The following is a 12,271-nucleotide window of genomic DNA, read 5'->3' as shown; positions in this document are numbered from 1 at the left end:
GCATCCACAGCTGGAAAGTGACCATGGAAGTGTGGTCTGGTCTTTAATGCACTGAAAAGAAGAATCATCGCTGCTCATCATTAAGAGGGAACCAACGTGCAAGATGGCACATGAAGCAATGAGGAGTTAAAACACATCCATCACATTGGCACGTGACTGCCCAGCAAGGGTAGAGACTCTGATTTCTAACAGGGAGAAAGGAGCAGAGGTCTTGGCCGCAGTATTGCACAAGAAAATAAAGTAAGTTTTAGATGAGAGAATGATCAAAGATTAAGAGCCAAGGAGAAAAAGAGATATATAGCACCCGATTGATTGGGTCAGGTTAATGCAGAGCAGTTCTTTGATACTGTAAGAGGTTTCATTTTATTTTTAGTCAGAACAATTGATCTAAGGAGTATTTGCAATGATGTTACATCAGTCTATGCTGCCTGTGCCAGAGAAAATGGAAACAGAGACGTGGGAGCTGTAGGCTCAGTGATGGGGGCTCACCGTGAAAATGGGAGGAGGAGACAAATGGATTTCCCCAAGCATTGATCTTCCCCCTGATCTATTTTAATAACCCTGGAAGAAACTGATAAGTTTCCAAAGGTGGGTGACAAGGTGAACGTTGCCATTGTTTTCGGTCATCTTGTTCAGGACTAGAGGGAATCCAATGAGAGAGAAGAAGGAAGAGGCACAGGGTGGTGTGAGCTCTGGAAGATGTGGGCTTTGAGATGTCCCACCCATCATTCACTTTAGCACCACCCATCACACCAGCACCACAAAAATAAGCACTCAGCGACTGTTACATCCCATTGGGAAATTCATCAGGTTTTATAGCTATCTCAATAGCCAATGACCTGTTTGTTTAAAGCAGTGTTAATTTCTTCCCATACGCCACACTGGGCAGACTATGGGCTGACAAGCTCAGCCTATGGGAGTAGAAGCAGAAGCATGGGATACCCATGGCACCGTGCGGATATGCTGATAAACCACAGCAAAGCCCTGGGGGCATTAAAACCTCACCATGGGGCCTTGCTGCTTCAGGGTCACTTCAACCCTCATCTCCACACCCAGAGCCCACAGTCCTGGTACTGGAGAAGGGGAAAAACTGGAAGCTAAGCCCCAAAACCGGGCCCCAGCCCTCACTCAGTTCAGCTGGATGCATTTCTTTCTAGTTAAGAATCTGTTTTTCTTTAACCCGCATACAATCACTGAATCAAAAACTTCCCCTTTCAGCTTCACTCCGGGAAAAGAAAATAACAATTAACCTGATTCAGCTGTGAGTTAATTCATTTAATCTCCAGGTGCCCTTAGCCTTGAAATTAATACCCCCCCCTAAAACACTGCTAAATAGCACTCAGCTCTCTTCCTTTAATTATGTGCGTAATGAAGCTAATTTAAACAGCAGCCAGCAGCCCGGAGACCCCAGTGCGGTGCTGTGCCCCGTCCCGCTGCTACCAGAGGACTTTTTTCAGGTTAGCTGCTCACCCAACTAAGGATGCGGGATGCTCGCCGGCCCCCGAGCACCACCTGCCGACATGATGCCTTAAAACAACCCACGGTCGGGAACGTGCAGCCCTTGCCCAGAAGGGGAACGAAGACATAGGAAGGATCGCTGGGATCTTCCGTGGGTCGGTTCTCCCTTTCCCTGTGCTCCCACCAGACCTTGAGATAAGGGGATATTTCATCGCTGCCTCGCAGATGCTGCCCATCAAAGCTCCACTTGTGCCATGGCTGGAATCACTCAGGAAAATTTGGAGATGGGCTCAGGCTCTTTTTGGTGTGTACAGACTCATATCAGTGATCTTTATAGGTCCCTTCCAGCCTGGGATATTCTATGATTTTATGATTGTATGTTATCACTGTAGAGAGCAACACAATGGGGCAGATGGTGCCACAGTACTGGGGGTCAGAGACATCCCAGAGGCAGAATTTCTCCCTGTGCCTGCAGTTATTGCATCATTAATGTTGGACAGGGGATGGCCAAAAGCGTGGATGTAGGATCTGCACTGGGCAGAGGAGGGCAAGAGGAAACTTGTAAACTGGAAGAGGGGAGATTTATACTGTATATAAGGAAGTTTTTTCCAATCAGGACAGAGAGGCACTGGCACAGGTTCCACAGAGAGGTGGATGCTTGGTCCCTGGAGATACCCAAGGTCAGGCTGGACAAGGCTCTGAGAACCTGATGGAGCTGTAGGTGTCCCTGTTCATTGCAGGGGGTTGGAGTAGGTGGCCTTTGGAGGTCCCTTCCAACTCAAGCAATTCTATGACCTTCACTCAGAAAGCCAAACCAGTCATCTCTTAGCCTTAATGGAGATGCCAGTGGGTGAGGTTGCCATCCTTATGTTGCCAGCTCCGTGCTTCTGAGAACCCATGAAACCTGAATATATCATGCTGGGAATTTTATTTATTGATTTATTTTTACTTTTCAGAGTCCTCACAGGGAAGACTTTGGTCCTAGAACAGCAGCCTGTGTTCATACAGTCACTGGAGGAGTATTAAAGTACGTTCTGGAACAAGCCAAGAGTTGGGGCTGAGGTGCCCCAACAGCTGAGTCTCCAACTATTCATCTGCAGGTTAAGTCATCCCATTTCATTGAACTGGAGGAGACTAATGTGAGTGTGTGAAAGCTTCCAGCAATTCCTTACCTCTTTGTTTTCCCAGCAAAACATGGAGATGATTTGGTTGTTCTCCACACCACCACCTACACGGGACAGCAGCATGTGAAACCTGCTGGCTGACAGACCGCACTTAGCAGCGGGTAACGCTCTTTTGATATCATCCTATTTGACTTTTCTACTCTGTTTTCTACTTCAGTTTCAGCACAGAGGTGGAGTTGGAGACCCAAGGAGCAGGAGATCTCACCTACACCACTATTTGGGTAGAGGAGGACAGGGATGTTTGTAGCACTTCCCCTGCTGGAACACACTGAGTTGCTGGAGAACATCCCCACCTATATGAGAACCTGAGCATAGGATCCTTGCAAGGGCTCAAAGCACAAAAAGCTGTTGGAAATGCTGCTTGCTTCCCCCCCGGACAGCCCCTCCACCAGCAGCACTCAGTGTGAGAGCCCATTTTACCTCTTGGAGAGGAGATAATTATTTCTTGTCAGTTAGGCTCAATCACCAAGCTCCGACCAGCTGGTGGTCTATCACCACTTAGCCTCATTTACCGCCATGATAGCCTTTTAGCTGCTCCACATTTCACAGGTTCTCTGCCATTGTGCTCATAAATTCCCCTTTAAAAAAAAAAATCATAAAAATTTATGAGGGAGGGGGGTGGGGGAAAAAAAAGGGCATAAAACAGAGGCAGCATAGAGAAAAGGTACTAAAATTTCCAGCTGAAGATGAGGTTGCTTACCCCCAGCTGTGTGAAGTGCAGTGATTGAGGGGCTGGCTGATGAGGGTTGATTGCCTTCCTCCTGCTCCTTGCCCCCATTAAGGGAGAAGTGCATCCTCCCTCTGGGTGCACTGATTAACAGCAGTGCCAGGAGAGACCTGGGAACAAGAGCATCTTCTGCACTTTGATGAGATCCATGGGTTTTCCTGAGCCTTGTGAATGAAAATAAAGGGGGCTGTAGGAAAGGGGACAGACTCTTTAGTAGAGTCTGTTGTGAAAGGACAAGGGGAAATGGATGCAAACTAAAAGAGGGGAGATTTAAATTGGCTGTAAGGAAGAAGTTACTGTGGTAACGGTGGTGAAGAACTGGCACAAGCTGCCCAGGGAGGTTATGGATGCCCCATCCATGGAGACTTTCAAAGTCAGGTTGGATGGGGCTCTGAGCACCTGATGGAGCTGTAGGTGTCCCTGTTCACTGCAGGGAGTGGGACCAGGTGACCTTTAAAGGTCCCTTCCAGCTCAAACAATTGGATGAAAAGAAACCCATTCCAACAAACCTTCACAGAGCCTGAAGAGGTTTCTGCGACTGGGACTGGGAGGCATCACCTTGTAGAGAGGCCAACATGTGGTGACATTTAGGATAGAGATATACAAAGAAATAGCTACTTAGTTAAGAAAACCTAACCCACAGGGCCGCCCCTTTGCTGTTGGGTTAAAATCCTTCTCATAGATGTTCAGTCCTTTTTATCAGTAATTTCATGAGAAATGATCATGACAATGAACAGCTCTCCGTTCTCTCCAGAGCACTCCCAACGAAGGTCACGTCACCATAGAATGGTTTTTCCAGGTGAGTAACTTTACCCTTTTTCTTACCAGCTGGTGGTGGGCAATGGTGGTAATGGGCTGACAGCTGGACTAGATGATCGTAATGCTCTTTTTCCAGCCTTAATGATTCTATGACTCCCTAGAGTCAAAACAGTGAAAGTGAATGGGAGAGTTGACGCTTGAAACCAATGAGTGATGGTGCCATGCAATCAGCCATTCCTCATTGAACTCATATTGCCCAGAGAGGCTGTGGATGCCTCATCCTGGAGGTGAGGTGTTCAAGACCAGGTTGGATGGGGCTGTGGGCAGCCTGGTTTATAATACCAGACCTGGATATCAGTGGCCCTGCCATTTATCTGCAATCAACTCGCTGCTCTCTACTTCTTTCTCAGAGACTCCCAGCTTACAGTAGAAATCTGTACTCGTTCGTACCAGAGTGGATGCTCTTGCACTACTCAATAGTTAATTGACTCTCTTTATTCTAATTCTCCATCTCATCCAATTCCTGTATGGTGTTTCAATCCTCCTCCTCACTCAAGCCCTCCCTTGTGCAATCTCCCACCACGCTTGCTGAGCAGGCTGCAACTCCTCGAGCCTCAATCATTACAAATTAATTAAGGTCAATCAAGACCAATTTTTGCAGCACTTCACAAAGCAACTCAACATTTGATTTTAGAAGTTTGTTTGTTCCTCCCTTGGTCGCTCTTCCCTTTCCATTCCTCCAATATAACCAGGTTTTGGTCCCATTGATTTCCTCTACCACTTTGCATTTATCAGCCTCCAGCTGAGCGTGGAGTTTTCCAGCCCTTTGCACTCACTACTGTATATTACGAGTTCATTGGTGGGAGATTTTAACCTTAAGAGTCACACGGACAGGTATGACTGATCCCAGCTGTGTTCTTAAATAGGAGGATTGGTTTTGGCCCATTATTATTACAAGTGAACTGTTGTGTCCAGTGGTGCACAATACAGTTGATGGTGACCATATTGAGCTTCTTGGGAGCTCCTTCATGTCATGAAAATGAAAAATACTTGAAATCATAGCACAGGGGTTGAAACCAGATGATCACTGTGGCCCTTTTCAACCCAGGCCATTCTATGACATCAAAAGACAACAAAGCAAACATGAAGAAGATAAAAAGTTTTATTCACATATTTTAAGGTACAATAAATATATTTGCACGTTGACACGTTAAACATGGAATTACAGGTAATCAAAACTTGCACGAGATCATTTTTGCGTTGTCACTTTTACATTCACTTGAATAAGTATGACAAAGATCTCATATGCGAGCGGAGGGTTTGGTATAGCTCAGTATTACATTCAAGAAATTAAAGTGTGCAGATGATGCTGTAGAAAACATGAGGCGGATGAACCCCAGGTGGAGTCAGAATGATACAGTCGGCTGATGGATTTATATTCTGAACTGCTAATCAACAAACTGCCATCCAGATTAGAGCGATACACTCTGATTCTCAACACACCTAAACGTACACAGCATTTCAGACTTTACAGGTTAGGAAGGATCACATTCAGTAATAGTAATAGGAGGTAGAATTGTGTCGGCAGTGCTTGTATTACTAAGTGACAATTAAAAAGTGCTATTACTATCACTGAACTCAAGAACAGAACTCCTGAAAAAGCAAAAAGGATGAAAGAGTTGTTAATCCTGTTTCTCCTGGCTTGCATAAATGCTAGAGCGTGTATAAAATACTTTGTAATTCTCCAACATGGGTAAAACTGCAAAGCAAAATGGTTATTTGTCCAGAGCTCTGGGATGGGCAGCATCTCCTAAGGTCTGACACCTGCAAATGTGGACTCAACTTTAGGTACTATAAGTAAGTCTGCAAAGAAAAACACAGGCTGTTTATGCTTCTGCGTGGGAGATTTAGGCTTCAGGTATCAAAAGAGCCACTGGTGAGATGAAAACAGGATGCTGCAAAATGACAGAGTACTATGCAATTGGATAGGAGAAAGTCTGGAGGGAGAGGGATGAACGTGGAGTCAAAAGAGCAAGAGCATAACAAGGATACAAATACCCTCGTGGGAATGGAAAAATGGGGGCAAATGAGATGGAAATGAGGTACGGCACAGGGCAGAGGAAAAGAGCACCTAAGGAGAAAAGAAATTTGACTTCTTCTAAGGGCACCTTGTATCAATATAAATTATATCAGGAGGCAGAGAAGATCAGCTGTGAATAAATTAGCATTAGCATCTCGTCTTTGGTCTATCTGTAAGTGAAAATGAGCATTAATTAGAAAATTAAGCAGCTGAGAAGAGTCGGTGCCTGGAAAAGAAATCCTGCAGAAAAAAAGCAAAACCCTCCCTTTTTATTATTATATACATGGAAATAAAACTTTAAGGTTCCAAAGTCAGCCTGACAGATGCTAGGAAAAAAACAGAAGACATGTTAAAAACCATTAGATGCGTGCAGAGAAAACTCTGAGCCACAGAATGAATGTAAACATTGATACAGCAGCTTTCTGTTCAAACTGTGATCTTCCAAGTAACTACACACAGCGTTTGCAATACAGCTCCATTTAACCGTGCACAGGTTCCTTTACACAAATAGTCTTAATCTGTAACACCAAGATTATTCAGAGGGCAAAAATCTGGCTTAACCTGAGCGTCGTTACATGAGAAAAGGAACGTAACCTGTTGGAAAGCTGTGTACATACAAGGCCTGTTTCCAGTTAGTCAGGAAAATGTGTGTCTGACCAAGAAGTAAGAAAGCCACACAGGCACCTAGAAGACCCACTGAGATTAGGTTTCCCCTTGAGGTTATGTTTAGTGCAATAGGGAGCTTACGTTCCACCAGAATAAGCACAGAAATAGAAGGAGGAGATTACATTACCCAAAACCAAATGGCAAAAATAAAACCCAACCCTAAAAAAGCAGCGTTACAAAGAACAAAATGATCCTTCCCAACCGTATGATACCAGAAGATGGTATACGTAAGGATCCAATATGAATCAGGTTTTGCACACAAGGCCCTTTGGCTCATGTAGACAATAAATCATCTTCATGTCAAAAAAGAAAAGCGGGTTACAAAAAAAAACCCTTACATCAAATCCTTAGGATTTAATACTAATTAAAGATTAAATACTTCCAGTATTGTGGTTATAAATTAATTAGTATTTGAGGTAGCACTGGAGCAAAGGCCCCATTTACCCTAAACGACCCGTTACCCCCTTTATAATACAGCTAACTTTCTGCCGTCCATTCAGTATTTGTTTCCTTCATATTTACTTCTCATCCAACATGCTGCTGAAAATCAAAAAGCACAAAAAAAAAAATGGTTTCATGAACAAATATGTCTCTTGGGCAGTGAGCACGCAAAGCCAGATTGCTACTTTTGAGCATCACAACCCAGGGAACTACCATGATAGAAGGGGAAGGACAGAATGCCACAAAACTACACCAGAAAACTAATGTAGGAAATATCTCAAGTCAAGTCAAGCAGAAAAAAACAATACATGAAACCCACACCCTCCCTCCACCCTCTCACCCCAAGTATAAGGGCATCACACCCACACACACGGACACGCACGCAGTTACTTCACCTAATTACAGAAGTGCATATAGCACTTTCTCAGGTAACTGCCCTATGTAAAGCTAACCAGGTGATATCCTACATTTAAAAATCCTCTGCACCAAGAAAAAAGACTTTTCTCATGCCAAATGGGCAGGTTATGTTAAGAAAAAATACCTATGAAGGCCCTCAAGGAGCACGTCCTCACCTACTTTTGGTTAAGAAAGCCCATCTAAATCCTTGCAGTGGAAGTCTAACACTGAAGAACTAAAATCGGCCTCGAATTGGCATTTTAGTGATTAGATAGCCTTTTTTAAAAAAAAATATTTTTATTTTTGGTGAAAATTTGGGAATACGAAGTAAATTTTCTGAATTAAATTGGGGCAAGAGTTCTGTATCTGAAGATACTTCGCACAGGAGTGCCAGTATTTACTCTTCTTACACGAGGTCATACTGGAGACACCTGGGGGGCTGAGGACCATCACCCTGTCTACATTTACCCTCTCTCTACTTGGAGACAAAACCATCAGCGGGGCAGTTTCTGCTAGCTGTGAAGATGCTATGGACCTATCCTCCCCCCACCTAGCAGCAATTACACCTCAAACACTCCCGTTTGTTCCACCGTACAGTACATGCCACAATCAGCCGCTAACATTGTGATGAAAACAAGTGTTACATGACCAACTTGAAATACGTGTAAAACAAGAACAGCCCAAATTTTGAGAACAGAATTACAAGGCAGACCTATCTGAACTGGTACAGCAAAACCAAACAAACCTAAAAAAAAGCCCATGCTTTAGTCTGACAGTGTTTTCTATTTCCCCTTAAAAGATAGAGCTGTTTTTAAACCTTTTTTTTTTCCTTTTTTTAATGTATAACATTCTACTAAAATACCACATCGTAAGGCCAATAGGGCCAATCCAACCCCTTTAGCCAAAGCAGAATATGATTAGTCATGAAGTGAATTATTCTCCAGTGCTACAGCGTGACAGATGAAAACAAAGCAACAAAAAAAAAGAGTTGGCTCCATATAAGACCTACTGGAGTCGCCTATTAAAATCAGTATAAAACTACTCTAATAAAAATGGTGAACAAATAATACACAGATCAGGGTATACGTATTGACTTACTAGCATCTTTATAAAAATTTGAAGATTTACACGAAAGCACATCAACATTTATGGAACTGTATCCATTAAACTGAGATAAGACAACACAAAAAAAACTAACAAATAGCTAAGATGTGGTTGACTGTAAGCACTTTGAGTAACATTTTAATTCCAAAAGTTCAATATTTACATACTACATTAAACGCTCTGTTTGCATTTTGCATTGTAATTTGAACGCATGATCAAGAAAGAACAAGATAATGGTTGCAACAGATCTTCCAAGAAAGTTAACTTAAGATGTTCAGGTTTAACTATGTGCTGAAAGAGAACATGGAAATAACACGTCCATCTAGCTTTACCTCTACTTCCTCGGTGTATTTTTGGGAGGAGACACGACAAAAAGAACTAAAAGAGATGCATCGTTCAACCTGCTCATTTGCCAACAGATCAGCTTTAAGGAAGGATTTGAGAGCTAACAAAACACAAACATTTTTACAAGAGACTCGCCTAATTGCTACTTTTGCTACTGAGTTTAAGGTACTGGAAAGATATGGTGACAGTACGGGGTTGAGCGTATGTATGTGTATAATAAAATACATATAGACATACATACATAATGTTGACATATAGTTCTAACACTCAGCCACTGCAATAAGCAGCTAAAATCACGCAATCTGCCCATGCTGCCTATGCACAAGCAATAACTTACTGCAACCACCTTTAAAGACAACGCATCTAGTCATTAAACAGGCATTGTTTACATCGCCTCCTACATTTAAATAGATCTGAGGCAATTCATGTCTTTGTTCCAAAGCCACCCATTTTTGGCAATGTTTAAAAACATTAAAAAAAATAATAAAAAAACAAAAAACAAAAAAAACCAACCAAACAAAACTCAACTGAATAAAAATTCATAGAACTTGTTCAGGTTGGCTGAACTTCAGCCTCTCTGGGACAGATTCAAAACCCAAAGCAGGAGCATTCCTACAAACTTCTTTGACTTTTGAATCAAACCCATATCCTTTGGCTCCAAGAAGCCCTTCTAACCCCTACAACGTTTGCTTATGACAGAACAGCTGATCAACTGCAGATGTTCCTACTGCTGAACTCAGCTGCTGGCCTGTCTGGCATTTTGCACCTAATGCACATTTCCAGACACACACTATATTCCTAGATGCCTTCCCGTTCTTCTCGGTACAGAGAAGTTGCTGTCTTATAACTTGTGGGGTGAATAACTGTTTAATGACTCGTTTTTAATATCAACATTTATTTTTTAAAATAAATAAATAAAAATTACATAACCTGAGGAAGTAGCACAGCTGTCCCAGTGCTCATGGGAGTGAGCAACTAAAGAGCACTTAGCAGGGCTGGTCGCCGCAACCACCTGGCATTGGTCTTCAGTTGGCTTCCACTGGACGCTTCCTACCTGTGACTCATTCTCTGTCCTGGGCTTAGGTCTAACTGAAGCATTAACAGCACTGAATGTAGAATCAATGTGCTGAATGTTAAGCGTTATGCGTAGGAGGGGAACTGCACAAACATTCACTTCTATATGAATATTTTTATGATGTTCTTGTGCCTTGTCACTATGTTGTAACTGGGTTAACAGTAATCCTTACATTTTTTTCCCCCAGTGCAATTAAAAGTACCACATTACTTCAGTGAACAAAAAGCAGTTCTTACCTAGAGGACCAGGCGGCATTTATTACTCAATCATCATTTTTAGCAATATCTACTTAATTCAAAGTTTGGACCAAAACTGTAAGAAAGCCAATTCTGTCTTACTGACTTGGGTTACCAATTAGATATTAAAAAATATATATCTATGCTCCCATAAACTTGCTCAGTTCATCTTTCTCCTGTATTGGACCCCATTCACAGCTGTTTCATTACATACCGATGATGCTCTTCTGTGGTCGTTAAGATGATAAAAAAAAAATACAACACAACTTTGTCTTTTTCTTAAGTCGCCCCATTCAATAGTAGGTGGGATGCTTAAGAATATTCCCAAAATAAAGGATGGAGCAAAAGCTCACAGTCTAAAAACTATGGAAATGTTCATTAAAAACTGCAATCCAATGTAAAGATGACATTTTAAGAAGTTTATTCAGAAGTAACTGAAAAAAGTCGTTCCTTTGGCAATACCATCTAGATGGTTCTAACCAAAAGGAAACATGGATTTTACTTTGGATAAAATATAAGCTCCTTAACGTTTGCACATACTGTTGTGAACTGCCACGTTCACCAGCAGATTCACAATGTTCTTATAGTCTCATATGCATTGGGAACAACACATCAAACCAAGTCCTTTCAGTTAATGGGTTTCTTATGGTGCAGCATTAGTCACAAAGTAAATCTCAGGAGGAAAAAAAAAAAAAAAAACAAAAAACCTAATCCAAATAAAGCATAAGGCAATTACGAAATACTAGCCAAAAAGAACTATTAGGAATACACCACTTTTCCTGTATAACTTTTTTTTCTTAAGTGAGCCACTAAATATTTCTTTTTTCCTCATAGCTGGCAACATCGTTAAAAACAACTTAGGTACAACTTGGAGTTAACTACCCCAGGATGCTACTGAATGGCAAAGATCCTTGTTTTTAAAAACCAAGGGAAAATACAGCAATGTTATTCCTACACAGTGTTTTATGGAATAAGTGGAGTTGGAAGGAGAAAATGGGAAGTCTGTGTTGGAATAGAAAATGCAGAGACAGACTTAACATATTAACAAAGATAGAAACTACAGTTTTCCAGTGTCACCTCCAAAGTTTCTCAGCATACTTCTATTCAATGAAGTAGACCACATTTAAATCTACGCAAGAATACCTTCTATGCTCTTGGATATACAACGTAACTAATGTATTTTGTTTAGAAAAGTGAGTTCTCGTTCAAATGCCTCACACTGAAGATAAGAGCAACCATTATCAAATATTCTTTGCTACGAAGAAAGTTTGTACATCTTTCGGTGTAAACGTTCTCTCAAAGTCACTGTGGTCACACAGTAGTATCTTGAAGAACAGTGTCTACCTGCACTGTAGCTTTTTGAGACAAAAAAACCAAACCAAACAAAACTGTAGCTCCATGTGGTTACAACAGAATCTGAAGAAACCGAACAGAAATTCCACCTTTGTAGATCCTCTCAAGTTCAGCTCTTCTCGAGGACACCTTGCTGCTCTCTGTAGTTCAACATGGCAATTAAAAGACTAAGATGAAAGGTTTCAGAACCTGATAGTTTTGTCACTGTGTCCCGTGTCGCTCCACAGTATGTTTCTGGTAGTGTAAGTAATTCTCTCAGCAGACATCACTCAACTATCAGTGCCACGTTTATGTGGGACAGATCTATCATGTGCCTGTTAAAAGAAATTGAGATCTGGTAATCAAGCTTATTCTGGGTATAGAGTTGAAACAAGAAGGTTCTATAATAGTCAGTAATAAGGAGATGCTTGAATGGACTAAGAGAAACATTGATCAGATGCAAGAAAT

The 12,271-nt window shown here is 41.8% G+C and overlaps 1 protein-coding gene across 4 annotated transcripts in view; it reads right to left on the bottom strand.

Annotated features, from left to right (window-relative positions):
- Positions 1-5,272: 5,272 nt before the first annotated feature.
- RBM33 (RNA binding motif protein 33) overlaps positions 5,273-12,271 on the bottom strand; it is an 80,679-nt gene continuing 73,680 nt past the window's right edge. For 3 of the 4 annotated variants that reach the window (XM_015852834.2, XM_015852835.2, XM_015852837.2), the window contains one exon: positions 5,277-12,138. In XM_015852834.2, coding sequence (XP_015708320.1) covers positions 12,090-12,138 — 49 coding nt within the window. In that variant the 3' untranslated portion in view covers positions 5,277-12,089. Of the gene's footprint in view, positions 12,139-12,271 lie in introns of all 4 variants that reach the window. The other variant, XM_015852836.2, reaches the window with a different exon arrangement.

The sequence above is a fragment of the Coturnix japonica genome, chromosome 2, assembly GCF_001577835.2.
Source record: "Coturnix japonica isolate 7356 chromosome 2, Coturnix japonica 2.1, whole genome shotgun sequence".
Taxonomy (NCBI): Eukaryota; Metazoa; Chordata; class Aves; order Galliformes; family Phasianidae; genus Coturnix; species Coturnix japonica.
This window is presented reverse-complemented; position numbering and strand designations above follow the sequence as displayed.